Source organism: Sorex araneus, chromosome 3 (genome assembly GCF_027595985.1).
Source record: "Sorex araneus isolate mSorAra2 chromosome 3, mSorAra2.pri, whole genome shotgun sequence".
Taxonomy (NCBI): Eukaryota; Metazoa; Chordata; class Mammalia; order Eulipotyphla; family Soricidae; genus Sorex; species Sorex araneus.
Window position 1 is genome coordinate 98,494,030 of NC_073304.1, and position 17,155 is coordinate 98,511,184.

The 17,155-nt window shown below is 44.3% G+C and overlaps 1 protein-coding gene across 2 annotated transcripts in view; it reads left to right on the top strand.

Moving 5' to 3' along the window:
• SIN3A (SIN3 transcription regulator family member A) overlaps window positions 1-17,155 on the top strand; it is a 69,544-nt gene that overhangs the window by 37,709 nt on the left and 14,680 nt on the right. For both annotated transcript variants that reach the window (XM_055132483.1, XM_055132482.1), the window contains exons 9-16: window positions 92-181; window positions 2,721-2,839; window positions 3,560-3,770; window positions 4,032-4,148; window positions 7,324-7,562; window positions 9,535-9,718; window positions 12,924-13,497; window positions 15,097-15,266. In XM_055132483.1, the coding sequence (XP_054988458.1) occupies window positions 92-181; window positions 2,721-2,839; window positions 3,560-3,770; window positions 4,032-4,148; window positions 7,324-7,562; window positions 9,535-9,718; window positions 12,924-13,497; window positions 15,097-15,266 (1,704 nt within the window). The remainder of the gene's footprint in view (window positions 1-91; window positions 182-2,720; window positions 2,840-3,559; window positions 3,771-4,031; window positions 4,149-7,323; window positions 7,563-9,534; window positions 9,719-12,923; window positions 13,498-15,096; window positions 15,267-17,155) is intronic.

Below are 17,155 nucleotides of genomic sequence, written 5' to 3' on the forward strand. Positions count from 1 at the left end.
GTGCATTGCTGGGTGTGACCCAAAAAGAAAAAAAAAATTCCAGGAAATACATTCTTTGAATTTATCTTTTATTTTTTTTCCTTTTTCACAGAAGAAACCCAAATTGCTGAGCCTCAAGGATTCTTCCATGGCAGATGCCAGCAAGCATGGTGTAGGAACGGAATCATTATTTTTTGATAAGGTAAGTAATAAATGAACTAGATTTTATATGGACTGTAAATGCCAAAAGTAAAAGACCACCCTGAAGATTTCATTGGTAAAATTTTGTTTGAAAAACGTCAGGGTGATTAGGACTTCTATTTTTAAACGTATTTTCAGATTTCTGGGTCCTTTCAATATATTACATCTCTTACAGGAGTTAAGAGAAATGATAGCAGAGTCTGCTTTGGTCTTGTGAAGTGATTTGCTGCAGAGTACTTCCTTTTCCATGGTGGGAAGCAGTAGTTTACAAACATGATGTCTGGTTCTCTGGCTCTATGGTTTTGGAGTTTCCTCTTGTCAATCCCCAGATTTCTATAGGGGGAATGTCAGTCCCCACACTAAATTGTTGAGGACTTGATAGAATATTCTAATTGGCTGTAATACTTACTTGTGCTGTCACATCAAAGGGTTTGTGGGAATTGATTTGCTGGCTGAGCTCCCAGGTGATTGTAATGGGCAGTCAGTTGAGCCTGCTGGTGTGAACTCTGTTGTATGGTACTTGGGTTTCACTCCCTCCTGTGTCTTACTTCCTCCTTGAGGTCAACGTGATGAATGTTTCTTTCATTGGAGTAACTGGTCAGCTGTTGAACTTCTCAATGGCAGGAACCAACCTAGATTGGCGCAGTGATGTACCCTGCCGTGTGCCTCTTAGTTTTTGCTAAAGGGCAGATGACTTAGAATCTCGGTGATTGCTGCCTCCTGCTCTCTATGGAGCCTGCTGTGCTCTGTGAGTGGTCCTGCAAAATAACCAGATTCCGGGCTCTCATCTGAACTATATCTGAGGGCTGCTTGGCATTTGGTTCTTTTAAGTTAAATATGGGACTGGGGGTGGTTGGACCACACCAAGTGGTGCTCAGGGGCTGCTCCTGCTCTGCTCAGGGAGCCGTGTGTGGTGCCAGGGATTGAAGCAGGATTGGCTGCATATCAGGCAAGTGCCTGAAACCCTATGCTGTATCTCTCCAGCTCCAAAGTTAATTATTTTAAGAGTGATGGGCTACTTTTTTGGCGCGCTCACTCGCTCTCTCGCTCGCTCTCTCTCTCTCTCCCCCACTTCTCCCCCTCCCTCCCTCCCTCCCTTTCCTTTTTCCCTCCCTCTCTGTCTCTGTCTCTGTCTCTCTCTCTCTCTCTCTCTCTCTCTCTCTCTCTCTCTCTCTCTCACATCCTATCTTGAAATATAGGACTATGTTAAGATGAAATGTCTGAAAGCTGCTTTGAAATTGAGTAGTTGGGAGGAGATGGCATAGACTTTATATGATCAAACTGACTGAATACATAGGGTTCATTAAACTTCTGTTTGCTTTTGTTTCTGTTTAAAAGCTAAAAAAAAGTACATGTGGCTTATGCTACAAAAAATGCAATGTCTTTTATGTTTGACTCCAAAAGTACTCTCTACTGCTAATATGTTGTGAAGGAAAGTATCTGAGACTGGGGAAAGGCCGCTTAAGTTCTTCCACTTGTTCGTTTCTCCCTTCCACTCCCGTCTGTGCTTCGGGGCTGCTCTTGACTCTGCTCTGTGTTGGGGGACTGTGCTGTGCTGGGGATGGAGGCTGAGCTGCTCGCAGAGGTGAGGTCAGCCCTCTGAGCCATCTCTCGTCCCCAAGATTATTTCTTGGGGGGACTCTGCAGTCTCCACTGAGGGACCACAATGCCAAATACTTTTGAAACTGAAAATTCAGGTTACTCATCTAGTCTAGCCAGGTTAGTTTTGCTTTGTCTGTGTCATTAAACATTTTCAGTATTTGGGTATTAAAAGTGTTCAATATTATAAAGGAAAAGGACCAGGTCAGGACAGAAGTATCAAAAGAGTGTCAAAGTATCAAAAGAGCATTATTCAAGAAAATCAGAGTGTGAGACGAGTATTGACAAAGATTATTGCTATGAACATCTGTTAAGGGAAACAATAAAATTTTGGGTAACTCTGGTATGCCTCAAGAATCAAACATATGAGAAGGAAAATGTGTTATTTACTTTAGGATCTTACATTTTAAAGTATTTATTATAGGAAAGTTTAAAAAAAAAACATGAAATTAAAGAGAAGGGGCCAGAGAGAAAATTCAGCATGTATGGTGCTTGCATTGCACGCAGCCAACCCGGGTTCAGTCCCTTGCATCCCATATGGTCCCCTGAGCACCACCGCTAGTAATTCCTGATTGCAGACCCAGGAATAAGCCGGAGCACCGCCAGATGTCGCCCCCAAGACAAACAAAATTCTGAGGTGGTGTATATCCCTTCCCACTTTTATACTTCCCATCCACATGCCAATGGTTCATAGATACTCTCATTTGCCCCAGATTATTTGAAGATAAATCCCAGATACATTATTTTATTTATAAATGTTTTTTTCTTTATACATGTGTGTATGTGTATATATACACATGTGTATATACACTCACACTATCACATCTAAAATACTAACATTGATTTCTTCCTTAGTATTATCAGTTCAAATTTCCCCAATCTTTTCAAAGCAGTCCAGATTGAGTCCCCATTTAACTGTTTCGTTTTTGGGTGTCCCCAAGGTCCGAAAGGCTTTGCGGAGTACAGAGGCCTATGAAAATTTTCTGCGCTGTCTTGTTATCTTTAACCAAGAAGTGATTTCTCGGGCTGAACTTGTGCAACTAGTATCTCCTTTCCTGGGGTAAGTAGTATCATGTTTAGCCTTTAGGCATGATGTGAATGTGAAGTGATGGACTAAGTTTATGAGGGTGTTTGATAAGATTCAGTTGTGTCTGGTCAGTTGGCTCGTATAATGTCAGTGCAGAGTGCTCTGGGAAGTCTTGAGGTCCAACTGTAAAGCTGAGAAAATAGACAAGGAAAGGGATAGGCCATCACTAGGTGGTCTCCTGATTCCCTGATCGGTCTTAGAGATGTCGAGACCAATCTCTTCCAGATTCTAGAATATTAACTATAATTGACAACCTAAGAACTATTTGAACATTGAGGTGGTATTTATTGGGTTTTTTTTGAGACCACACCTGACAGTGCTCAGGACTTATTCCTGGCAATGCTCAGGGGACTAAATGGGGGCCAAGGATTGAACCTGGGTCAGATGTGCACAAGGCACACACCTTACCCACTACGTTATCATTCTGGCTCTGCAGCAGTATTTTTGATGAGAAAAATGACTGGTTATTGCTGAGTATCAGTGCAACTCTTCCATTACTTCCTTGAACATTCTACAAGAAAAGTTGAAGCCAGATGCTTGGAAGCAATGCTTTTTTAGACAGGCAGTAATAATTGCTAGTGGGATTTGTCCCATCACATAGAAGTGATCCAGTGCCAAATCGTGGTTGTCATAATCTCAAAATAACTGTACCTTTCTTCTAATTGCTTACCCGTTTTTGCTTTGATTCTTCAGGAAATTCCCTGAATTGTTTAATTGGTTTAAAAACTTTCTGGGCTATAAGGAGTCTGTGCATCTGGAAACCTTTCCAAAGGAACGAGCCACAGAAGGCATTGCCATGGAGATAGACTATGCCTCTTGTAAACGGTTGGGCTCCAGCTATCGAGCCCTGCCAAAGAGTTACCAGCAGCCCAAGTGTACAGGGCGAACTCCTCTCTGTAAAGAGGTAAGAGCTCCATTGGAAGGATCAGCCCTAAACGAACAACTTCTTCCAGGAAGAAGTGATACCAGGGAGTAAGAGTTAATATGAACGAGGAAATTGTCTTTTCAATCTTGGTTTAGAATCTTTTCTTACTAATAGCTCTTGTAAGCCTGCTAAAGGTGAAATCAGTGTTAAACCTTCTCTTCCTAGGAACTGTCTTTTTATTGAGAATGCTTGTTGAGAAAGCTTTGTTTGACTTTTGTTCGATCTCTCCTTTACCCTAAGGTTTTAAATGATACCTGGGTTTCCTTCCCTTCCTGGTCTGAGGACTCGACCTTTGTTAGTTCCAAGAAGACACAGTATGAAGAACACATCTATCGTTGTGAAGATGAACGCTTTGAGGTGCAAGCTCCTTTACTTGAAATTTGGGGAAATGCTTAGAAAGTTTGAACCCTATCTGTGGAGACTGTTGTTGTTTTAAATACAGGCCATGCTAGGAGCAGCAGGGATGCCCTGGGCCACTTTTAGTAATACTTGGGTCTAAGGTGTGACAGTTGTGAGTGGACCCATACCTCCCCCAGGTAAAGCATGACCTGTCACCCTGAGCTCCTTAAAGGTCTGCTTTTTTTCAAGGTTGAAAACCAGAGATGGAGCTGGAGCGATGATAGCACAGCAGGTAGGGCGTGTTTGCCTTGCATGCAGCCGACTCAGGTTCAATCCCCAGCATTGCTGGGTGTAACCCAAAAAGCAAAAACAGAAAAACCAGGGCCTCACTCAAACTCTTCTGTGGCAAATACTTATCAAACTTAGCCATGTTTTAAGAGTTTGTTAAATGTATTAATAATACTTGTATGACAGGTAGGACTTATTACTCTCTGAGCTACTTTATCACTTTTAATTGAATTATCCATTGATGGTTGTATAGTAATTCTTTGTTGTTTTGTTTTGTTTTGTTTTTTTGCTTTTTGGGTCACACCCGGCTATGCACAGGGGTTACTCCTGGCTCATGCACTCAGGAATTACTCCTGGCAGTGCTCAGGGGACCATATGGGATGCTGGGAATCGAACCTGGGTCGCCTGTGTGCAAGGCAAACGCCCTACCTGCTGTGCTATTGCTCCAGCCCCTGGTATTTTCTTATATCTGGTAGTGACCAGTGAAAGAAGTCAAAGTAAGAACTTTATGGTAGGAAGGAGTGTGTGTGGCCTCCATACAAGGCTTTATGTGACCAACAGTGACCTCATACCAGTCAGGTGCTTTTTCACTGAGCTACAAATGGCCAGACCTAAATTGCAAACTGTTAACTTTTTTAAATGTTTTTTGGGGGCCAGAAAGATAGTTCAGTGGGTAAAGAACTTGATCGTGCACATGTATTTTATCCCAGGTTTGATCCCATGAACCACCTAAGTTCCCCCTGAGCATCATCACTAGGAGTAAGTCCTGGACTGCTGGGTATGACCCCAAAACACACTGTACCACATGATCTAAATTATATTAAATATAATTTAAAGCCCATGGCTTTCCCTGTCCCTCCCCATTATGTTTATTTTCTCATTTTGAGTTATATGTTGAAAAGAAGCCATCTTTTAATATGTGTCTTTAATGCAGGGACTGTGTCCCTGGCACAGATGATTTGTAGAGGAAGAGTCAGTCTTCACGAAACCCGTGTCCTCTTTTGAAGTGCAGAACCTGGGTGGGGAGGGACAGAGGGGACTCCAGATCTGTCGCTGAGGAACCATTTCCCTCAGAGAGGCCAGAGCAGCATGGGTGCAGGCATGCAGCCTGTTTTCAGAGTAGCCAGAGAAATCCTCCTTTGCTTGAAGTAGAGTTCTGCCTCTTGCTACAGTCCCTGGTTTGTCTAAGAGAAGACAGCCACATTCGTAGCAAGCATAGGGCTCAGCATCCAAGTTACTTTTCTGTCATAGTTTAAGGGACCAATTCCGGGTGTTGCACAGGTATTACATGTGGTGCTGGGGATGAACCTGGGTCAGTGGTGTGAAAGGCAAGCCCCTTCCCCGTTCACACACTCCAGCCCCAGATTACTTTTTACTTTTAAACTTTTTTATTGAATTACTGTGAGATAAACCATTACAAAGCTGTTCGTGATTGGATTTCAGTCATACAGTATTCCAGCACCTGTCCCTCCACCAGTGTACATTTCCCAGCATCAGTGTTCCCAGGTTCCCTCCCATCACCCCCCACCCCCTGCCTCCCCCTCTTTTGAGCATTGTGGTTTGCAATATTGATACTGAAAAGTTTCTAGTATGACAATAATAGCTGGGAATGATCACAGTGGACAAGATCTGAGGGTTAAAAGTAGGTAAGGGATATTCCAGATTACCTTTTAAATAGGGTTAACATTGTTGATTCTGATGTATACAGTTACCATAACCCATGTGCCCAAAATGTTCTTCAGTTACTTCTGGTTCAGTTCCTCAGTTCCCTGCCTTTTCTTCCCCCTAAATTATGAACTTTCAAGTAGATGAGAAGGGAAAATCTGAAGTGAATAAAGGGGCTGATGGAGAATCTCAGTGGAAGTCATGGTGGGTTCTGAGTCCCTGATGCATTTAGTTACCTGGTTAGTTCACTGATACAAACAAAGACCATGTGAAGGGGTTGGCTTTGCTCTATTTAAGCCTTGCCTGTGGACCTGGTTTGATTCCCAGCACCTGTACCACCTGGAGTGACCATGCCTGACTCTCAGTACCACCTCTGTTCCCAACAATTTACCCAAAAGAAGGTGGAAAGGATGTTAAGTGATTCATAGGGGTAAAATTAGATTTTATTTAATGTATTATATAAAATTGACCTGTTGTGCTCAAGCATATGGATAGGGAAATAATCTTTTTTTAAAAAAATCTTTGCTAGTTTAGCTCTGTACCCATTAATGGCGCATCACACCTAGCTTCAACTGTTGCAGACAGGTTTTTGAATGACACATCACCTTTTGCTTGTCTACTCAATGCTGTGATTGAACATCTCTTCGACAGTGCTTTTGAGTTTTAACTATTTGCATAAAACTAAATTGTGGCATGTTAACTTCTGTGGGAAATTTTTATCAGTCTCAAAGACAGCATTCTTTATTACCATTGTTGAGTAAGGTTAGATTATAAATTGGAAAGTAGAGATGAGCACTTTTTTTCCCCCTGCTTTTTGGGCCACACCCAGCAGTGCTCAGGGCTTACTCCTGGCTCTGCACTCAGGAACCACTCCTAGTGGGGTTCTGAAGACTGTATAGGATGCTGGGGATTGAACTGGGTCAGCCACATGCAAGGCAAGTGCCCTACCTCCTATACTATCGCTCTAGCACCCAACTTTTTCCTTTTCTTTTTTTGAATAGGGTGTTTCTTGGTGTGGGTATGGGTGTGTGTGTAGGGGTAGGGGTTGAGTTTGTTTTCCTATGTGAATTATTTACTGCTTGATCTAGAAAATAACCATATGGGAGAGATAAGTCTTATCCCTGTTTTGTAGAGAAGGAAACAGTTTTATACAGCTAATAGGACAGAGGCTAGTATTGCGGCCTTCCCAGTCTCAGTTATGTTCTTGTGCAGGACTTAGTATGCTATGTTTTTTCTACAGCTCGATGTAGTTTTAGAAACAAATCTGGCAACAATCCGGGTTTTGGAAGCAATACAGAAGAAGCTTTCTCGGCTATCTGCTGAAGAGCAAGCCAAATTTCGCTTGGATAACACCCTTGGGGGCACATCTGAAGTCATCCATCGAAAAGCACTCCAGAGGATATATGCCGACAAAGCAGCGGACATCATTGATGGGCTAAGGAAGAACCCCTCCATCGCTGTCCCAATTGTCCTTAAGAGGTACCTGAGTGAAAATGCCCTATGTGCTTTATGATTCCATGTTCCTGGAAATAAGGCCCTCATGAGCCCTGTTTATCCCAGGAGACCCTTATTTTCCTTCAACCTTGTTCACTGGAAATAGGGTTCACTATGGGAAATTGGGTTTCTTGATGAGATTCTGTGTAACAAGAGTAGAGAATGAACTTGCAGTCCATAATGGAGTACTTACGTGTTTGTGTTTAAGAGTATTTTGGGGGTTGGATAGAGAGTACAGAGGTAAGGTACTTGGCTTGCACACGAGGGTTAATCACCAATACCACATATGATTGCCAGGAGTGATTCCTGAGTACCAACAGGTATGACTCCAAAATACACACACACACACACACACACACACGAGAGAGAGAGAGAGAGAGAGAGAGAGAGAGAGAGAGAGACTTACATATGATAAAGAAACAAGGGAAATTATGTTCCTGCCACCCAGTAGTTATTAACACTTTTTTAAAAAAAAAAAGGGAAATTAGTCTCTCCGATATTAGGGAGAATGCCGAGAACTAGTGTTCGTGCTCTGTATGCTGGGTTCCTAGATTCTGTCCCTGGCACTGCATGGTCTCTGGAGCACTACCAGTCATGATCCAAAAATTTTAAAAAGGAAAAAAGTATCTATGAGGGGCCGGAGCGATAGCACAGCGGGTAAGGCGTTTGCCTTGCATGCGGCCTACCCGGGTTGGATCCTTGGCATCCCATATGGTCCCCCAAGCACTGCCAGGAGTAATTCCTGAGTGCAAAGCCAGGAGTAACCCCTGAGCATCGCTGGGTGTGACCCAAAAAGAGAAAAAAAATGTATCTATGAAATGTATTTACTCACTATTTTTAAACCTTTGCTTGCTGTTCTACCAAAAATGTCTTTTGGGGGGCTAGAGAAATAGTACAGTAGGTAGGGCGCCTGCCTTGCATGCAGTGGGTTCAGTCCCCTGGGCCCCATTAGGAGAGATCCCTGAGCACAGAGCCAAGAGTAAGCCCTAAGTACCACCAGTTATGGGCCCCACTGCCCTCCCCCCAAAAAAAGTCTTTCTTGGCCATGGATGTGGCTCAGTGGTAGAGCGTGGCTGATATTCCCAGCACTATGTTACCCTCTGATCACTGCCAGGTGTGACCAAGAAGCAGCAGTCTTTCTCTAAAAAAGCCTAGCTAGTGGGACTGTTGGCCCATGCAGGGTCAGCATCAAGCAGGAGCCAGAGCCAGAGCAGATTGGGCACCACACTCAGAGTCCTTCCCTGAGATTTGGGTCGCTCTCTGCTTGCTGGGCAGGAGGGGTTCCGGTGTGCTGCACAGGGCACAGATGTGTGGGTATCACCAGTCCTTCCCTTCGGGAGCAGCCACAAATTGAACTTAGTTCTTTTTAGCGCTAAACTTTGGACTTGTAGTGTAGGGTTCTGGTGCTGGGTTTACTTTCACTGTCATCTGTCAGCTCTTGACAGAACTTCCCACACTGTGTCTTTGGCGCATTAATTGCAGAGACCTCATCAGAAGTATGGCGGGAATTCATAGGAGACACAGGTTAGACTTTGTTTAGTTGGCAGGATGAGACCCTCCTCTTCAAAGGTGTTGTGTGGTACATTGTTAATCTTTTGGAATGGTGTTTCACAAAAACTGTTCTAGATAAGATTTCTGAGTTTGGGACACAATACTTTCCCAGATACGTATTCAGCGAGTGATTTTTTTCCCCCCCCTTCACATAACAGAATTTGACTAGTTTGAATAACAGCCCAAGGTGCCTTTTTTTTTAACCTATTACACATACAGATTTTACAAACAAGGTGTACCTGACATATTTCTTACTCCTAAACCCTTATGAAAATAGGTTTTATGTCCCCAGATTACTAAGAAACAGTTATATGACTACACAGTTTACATGGCAGAGCAGAATTGCATTCCAGGGAGTTTGACTCCTGACCTCATGTAATTCCCTCATCTGAAATGCACCCACTAGGTTGAAGATGAAAGAGGAAGAGTGGCGAGAAGCGCAGAGAGGCTTTAACAAGGTGTGGAGAGAGCAGAATGAGAAGTATTACTTGAAGTCTCTGGACCACCAGGGAATCAACTTCAAGCAGAATGACACCAAGGTCCTGAGGTCGAAGAGCTTACTCAATGAAATTGAGAGCATTTATGATGAGGTGAGTCTGTTGAAAAGCTTTGATCTTAGAAATTGTCTTTGTTCTGGGGCCGGAGCGATAGCACAGTGGGTAGGGTGTTTGCCTTGCACGCGGCCGACCCGGGTTCGATCCCCGGCATCCCATATGGTCCCCCAAGCACTGCCAGGGGTGATTCCTGAGTGCAGAGCCAGGAGTAACCCCTGAGCATCGCTGGGTGTGACCCAAAAAGCAAAAAAAAAAAAAAAAAAAGAAATTGTCTTTGTTCTATTAAAGTGAGACTCTCCAACGTCTGTTGATTCTTGCTTTAGAAACTATCATGTTTCAGTCATTTTAAATTTAAGCCTATCTTTATACCTAAGCTGTTACTGGTTGCCCAGTATCATCCTTGTTTTAGCTTACACCCACCTCTTCCATTTCTTACCCTGTGTCCCTCATAGTAGTAGGGAACTCAGAAGCTCCTAAAGTAGTGTGGCCTGCTGCTCCCTTGACAGGAAAGGAAAATCGTTTAATTCAGCACCATACTGGAACTGAATTGTTTGTTTGTGTTGTTATTTTTTTCCCCACATCCAGCGATACTCAGGGGTTACTCTTGGCTCTATACTCAGGAATTCCTCCTGGTGGTACTGGGGGACCATATGGGTTGCCGGAGATTGAATCTGGGTCGGCTGTGTGCAAGACAAATGCCTTCCCCTCTGTGCTATTGCTCCGGCCCCATTAGATGTTTTTTAAGGGAGCCAAGTACACCTCCCCCAACAAATTGCACCTGAGCCTACTCACAACCCCAAAGGAGTAATAATACCCACTTTGGGAAACATTAATAATAGACTGTCTGAACTTTCCACAATTTGAATACTTTGTTGATCTACCAATTTTTTTTTCTTTTTAAAAAATCTTTGTCTGGGGCTGGAGAGATAGCACAGCGGGTAGGGCGTTTGCCTTGCACGCGGCCGACCCAGGTTCAAATCCCAGCATCCCATATGGTCCCCTGAGCACAGCCAGGGGTAATTCCTGAGTGCAGAGCCAGGAGTAACCCCTGTGCATCGCCAGGTGTGACCCAAAAAGAAAAAAAAAAAAAAATCTTTGTCTGTTCCACACATTGACCAGGATTATATTTGTGGCACTGAGAACACTGCAGGGAAGAGAGTGTCAGGGAGCTTGAATCATCTTGTGGGGCCAAAGAGAGAGGACAGCAGGAGAAACGTCTTCTATGCAGCCGATCCAGGTTCCATCTCCGTTACCACATACAGTCTCCTGAGTCCCTACAGGAACAGCCCCTGAGCACAGCTGGGTATGGGCCAGAAGCCAAAGCAGGGAAAAAAAGGAAGAAAGAAATTACAATCTTATTTTCTATGAGTGTACAGTTCTAGAGGATGGATAAAAATGTCTGTGTTGTGGTTGGGAGAATTCCTAAAGGTGGTGTGACATTGATCTTTAAATAACTAAAAATGTCAGAATGCGTAAGAAAGAGAAAGTAGGGAAGCAGATTTTTGCATAAAGAGTTAGGGCCAGGAAGATAGTATAGTTAGTAATGCACTTGATTTGCGTGTAGCCAACCTGAGTTCAATCCCCAGCACCACATTTTCTCTGAGCACCGCCAGGAGTGATCCCTGAGCACAGAAGAGAGAGAGCCAGAAGGAAACCATGTTCAGTGCCAGTTGTGGTTAAAGAAAAAGAGAAACAACTTAGATTGAGTCCTGTTTTGTCAGTTGTATGACACCTATCACCTTCCGCTCACTACTCTGAACTATTTCACAGTGCTGACAGTATACTTTTTAAAAAAAATTTTAGCATTTTGGGTCACACCTGATGATGCTCAGGTGTTACTCCTGGCTCTGTATTCAGGAATTACTTGTGGTGGTGCTCAGAAGACCATATGGGATGCTGGGGATCGAACCCAGTTCGGCCATGTTCAAGGCAAATGCCCTACCCACTGTACTATCGGACCGGACCCATGACCATTACTTTATTCAAGACTTCAAAGTCTAGAAAGTACCATCTCTTTCTTTTTTTTTTTTTTCTAGAAATGGCACCAAAAATTACTATTATTGTCAGATCTTAAATTCAAGACGGGGGGCCGGAGCGATAGCACAGCGGGTAGGGTGTTTGCCTTGCACTCGGCTGACCCGGGTTCGATCCCCGGCATCCCATATGGTCCCCCAAGCACTGCCAGGAGTAATTCCTGAGTGCAAAGCCAGGAGTAACCCCTGAGTATCACTGGGTGTGACCCAAAAAGAAAAAAAAAATTTAAGACAAAGCCACGGTGCTTTATAATAGTGCAGTCTCTTTGTAGAGTATCATGCTGTAAAATGAGTGAGAGGGAGAGGGACAGATAAAGAATGACTGCATTTATTTGTGGTATGTAAAAAATATATAGTCATGGGGTTAGAGCAATAGTACAGCAGGTAGGGCGTTTGCCTTGCACGCGGCCGACCCGGGTTCAATTCCCAGCATCCCATATGGTCCCCCCAAGCATCACCAGGAGTGATTCCGGAGTGCAAAGCCAGGAGTCAGCCCTGAGCATCCCCGGGTGTGACCCAGAAAGCAAAAATATATATATATACATACATACATATATATGTAGTCGAAGATAATATCTAAGGCCAGGGAAAATAAGGGCTAGGGAGACTGGTCAGTAGTTGGATGGTCAGTGGTTGGAAACTACTGTGAGAGAAAGAGAGTGTGTGTGTGTATAGCGGGGGTGGGTGGTGTGGAAGGTAAGTAAGATAGAAAGGGGGACCAGTATGACAATAATTGTTGGAAGTGATTGTGCTGGACGAGACCTGAGTGCTAAAGGTAGGGAAAGGGACATACTTGACAATCTTTCAGTGTCTGTATTGCAAACTACATTGCCCAAAAGGAGAGAGAGAAACTTCAATAGAGGCAGGGTGATGTGATGGGGTTGATGGGAAGGAAGCTGGGAACACTGGTGCTGGGAGATGCACACTGGTGGAACTATGGGTGTTGGAACACTGTATGACTGGAACCTAACCATGAACAGCTTTGTAAGGGTCTGTCTCACAGTGAGTCAATAAAAAAAAAGAAGAATTTAGTAGCAAGGGGGCATACCTCTCCATTTTATAAATTTATTCTTCACTTAATATTTTTATTTCCTATCCTGACAATAAAACTTATTTGCCCTGTTTTGAATAATAATGGGCCAGTCTCCTAGGTATGTTGTTTGTTGCTGTAAGCATCTCTGTAATGTACTGTGTCTCCCTCTTCCCAGAGACAAGAGCAGGCTACTGAAGAGAATGCGGGTGTACCCGTTGGCCCACACCTTTCCCTCGCCTATGAAGATAAACAGATCCTGGAAGATGCTGCTGCACTGATAATTCACCATGTGAAAAGGCAGACAGGGATTCAAAAAGAGGACAAGTACAAGATCAAGCAAATCATGCACCATTTCATTCCAGATCTTCTCTTTGCTCAGAGAGGTGATCTCTCAGACGTAGAAGAGGAAGAAGAGGAAGAAATGGATGTAGATGAAGCCACAGGAGCTGCTAAGAAGCACAATGGTGTTGGGGGCAGCCCCCCTAAATCAAAGCTGCTATTTAGTAACACCGCAGCTCAGAAGTTAAGGGGAATGGATGAAGTGTACAACCTCTTCTACGTCAATAACAACTGGTACATCTTCATGCGGCTGCACCAGATTCTGTGCCTAAGGCTACTGCGAATTTGTTCGCAAGCAGAACGGCAAATCGAAGAAGAAAACCGTGAGAGGGAGTGGGAACGGGAAGTGCTGGGCATCAAACGAGATAAGAGTGACAGTCCTGCCATCCAGCTGCGGCTCAAAGAACCTAGTGAGTGCTTGAACTGTTGGGGTTGGGGTTCGGAGGATGGTATTTTTTAGATGGGGACAGTGGTTGTCTAGTCTTAACCTTCTGTTTGGTGAGGAGCTGCTAACATTGGACCTTAATTCTGACCTTTACCTATGTCGATCCTCGCTGAAAGAGAAGTGCTGGACATAAATTGGTGATTCCATCTGGTTAGGTCAAAATAAGACAAAATTACCTAATCTTGGCTTGATCACTGGAGTGTCCCTTGGTTTGAGAATTGTATAGTTTGGTCATGAGTAGTTACTTCAGGCCACATTGATCAGAGCTTGCTGGTAACACATTTGTGACTTGCACTCACAGCTTTATTTTGGCATAAAAGTATTTTCCATGGTGATAACACATCCCCTGCCTATGCTGCAAATTTGAGCAAGGTTTGATAACCCAGTGATTATCAAGGAGCATAAGTCAGTTGCTTTTAAGTCATCGTTCTGGTCTGTCTGTCTTTTAATGACTGTTCCACATCAGTGGAGATGGACTCCACCTTTTCTCTCACTTCCTTTTACTCCCTTGCAAATTTTATATAAAGGCAGCCAACCAATCAGAGACCGTTCTTTCATAATTCATTTTTCATAATATTTGTTCTTAGGGAAGGATACCAATATCTATTCCAGGGTCCCATATACACAAAACACATGCCTTACCTCTGAACTAGTTCCCTGGCCTCCAAAAAAAGGTCAGCTTTTTCCCTAAAGTGTAACATGTGCAGAAAAGTACGTGAATCCAGATTATATAAACCAGTGACTGTTCAGTATGAACACGCCTGCCTAGCAAGTCCCACCTGTAGGCTTGTGGTTCTCCATGCCACAGTCTTCATTTTCAGCTCTTCAGGATCAGGCCTGCCTGTTTGGGATCTTTACGTGAGCAGGTCTGTTTTAGGAAGCTAACGGCAGCGTCCTTTCTCTGTGTGTCTTCTGCACTCTAGTTGCCAGTTATCTGTGTGCAGCTGGTGGTTGGGGTGCATGTGCAATGAGTACAGAACATCTAATGCGTCTGTGAAGTGCAGTGTTGAAAGTTGGTTTTTACACAAATGAACTTTGACAAATGCAGATTACTTCATTATTCACAGAAGGTTTTGTTCGTGCTCTGTTTTTTCGATTCCCGAGAGGTTTCCTCGTGCCAGAGCCAGCGCTTTCTGTGTTTTCTGCTTCATTGAGCTGCTTTATGAGCGAGTGACCGTGTGTGGAATGCTCTTCTCTAGCTTGGAGAGCAGGTTCCTCTCGGCAGAGGAGCCAGCCACTTTGTGAAGCAACTTTCCCCTGGGCCGTTTTGCTTTCCTCTCCTGTGGAGTCCAGCCCTGCTATAAAGACAGATCCTTCTGGTATGGTCAGTCCATGCTGGAAGCACCATTAAGAGCTGCAGAGTCACTCCCCTCGGATGGGGAGCACTGGTGCCGCCATCTGCCAGATGCCGCCTTTGCTGGCAGCAGACCGCGCTGGGTCTGTTTTGAATCCCGACGGTTTGTTCTTTCTGATGCTCTTTAGCCTAGCCGTGGGTTTTGCCCTGCCCTTTCTCCTGATCGTCTCTCAGCCGGGAGGGGCCTCACTGAGCTCATCTCTCCCACAGTGGACGTGGATGTCGAAGATTATTATCCCGCTTTCCTGGACATGGTGCGCAGCCTGCTAGACGGCAACATCGACTCATCGCAGTACGAAGACTCGCTGAGAGAGATGTTCACCATTCACGCCTACATTGCCTTCACCATGGACAAACTCATCCAGAGCATCGTCAGACAGGTAAGGCCCTGGTGAGGCTGGAGAGGGAAGAAGTCTATTTCTAACGACAGATCAGACAGAGAAACACCCAGGTCTCTGTCAGAAAGGGAGGGTCTGTTTACTCATTTATCGGTGTTTACGAGCATCAGATTCTGGAGGAGTCATCTTGGATTTCTCATGGTAACCAAATTTAGCTGCCTTTGTGTAGTTCCATCTTCCATATAGTGTGAGCCTGTTGTCGATGGAGACTCACTTGCACCTTTCATGCCGGCTGCCATGAAAGCAGCCAGGGAGCACTGGTTCCGATGCCAACTCCCTTCCCTTGCTGGCCTTGCTCTCGTCTGCCAGGGTGATCTCTGAGCAGGTAACATTTCCTTCCTCATAGTTGCTAATATTCTGTGTACTGACTTCATTAAGTAGGCAACCCACCTCATTGTCTGGGGTCCCTCTTAAGTTAGATTTGTTGTTGGCTTTATGGTTGGTTTCTGTGAAATTAATTCATTCAAATATGTGAAAGGGCTAAAATTCAACAGAGGGTGGAGTGATGGCACAGCCTTGCAGACGGCCGACCCGGGTTCGATTCCCACCATCCCATATGGTCCCCTGAGCACCGCCCGGAGTGATTCCGGAGTGCAGAGCCAGGAGTAACCTGGCTGTGACCCAAAAAGCAAAAAAAAAAAAAAAAAAAAAGAATAAAATTCAACAGAATGGAAGACGCCTAAGATATCAATGATCTGGAAGACACTAAACACATGATATCATCGATAAGTGGTAATAGAAAAAGATTTGTTTTTTGTTTGTTTAGGGGCCACACCTGGCAGTGCTCAGGGCTTACTCCTGGCTCTGTGCTCAGGGATTACTTCTGATAGAATCGGTCCATATTGGGTGCTGGGGACAGGACCATGTTAACGCCTTACCCACTGTATTCTCTCTCTCTCTTTTTTTTTTTTTTCTTTTTGGGTCACACTCAGAGATGCACAGGGGTTACTCCTGGCTCTGCACTCAGGAATTACCCCTGGAGGTGCTCAGGGGACCATATGGGATGCTGGGAATCAAACCCAGGTTGGCTGCGTGCAAGGCAAACGCCCTACCCGCTGTGCTATCACTCCAGCCCCCCTCCCCGCCCACTGTATTCTCTTTAGCCTGGAGATCTTTTTTTTTTTTTTTTTCCCCCCGTTTTTAAAAATTTTTATTGTTATTTTGTTGGTTTGTTTTTGAACCACACCAGGCAATGCTCAGGGGTTTCTACTCTGCATTCAGGAATCACTCCTGCTGGTGCTCAGAGGAACTCTCGGGGATACCAAGACTAAATCTGGGTCAGCCATGGGCCAGACAAGTGCCTTGCCCACTGTACTGTCTCTCTGGCCTGAGATTTAAAGAAGTTTTTTAACTGAAGAATATTTTAAAATATTTAATGGATAAGAGCATTCATGATAGGACTAAGCCCCAGCAAAATGGGGGTAGGAGAAACCTACACAAGATCCTCATGACATCTACAACAAACCCACAGCCAACATCACATTCATTGGCCAAAAATTAAGCCCTCCTTTGACGTCAGGTAAAAGGAAAGACTGTCCACTGTCTGCTATTATTTAATAGTCTTAAAAGGCCTCACCGCAAGTTTGACAAGAAAAATTAAAGGGATCCCAATTGGAAAAGAAGACCAACAAGATACTAAGGTGCTGGCTTGCTGGCTTTGCATATGACTGACCCAGAACCATCCCTGGCCACCCATAGGTCTTCTGAGCACTGCCAGATGTGGCCCCCTCTTTTTTGAGGGAAAACTTAGACTATCACTATTTGCAGGTAACTTGGTATGCGTAGAAGACCCTAAAGATTCCTCTAAAATATGTAGAAATATGAGGCCAAGAGGCAGTATTTCCCTCCACCAGAATGTACCTGTGTGGTAG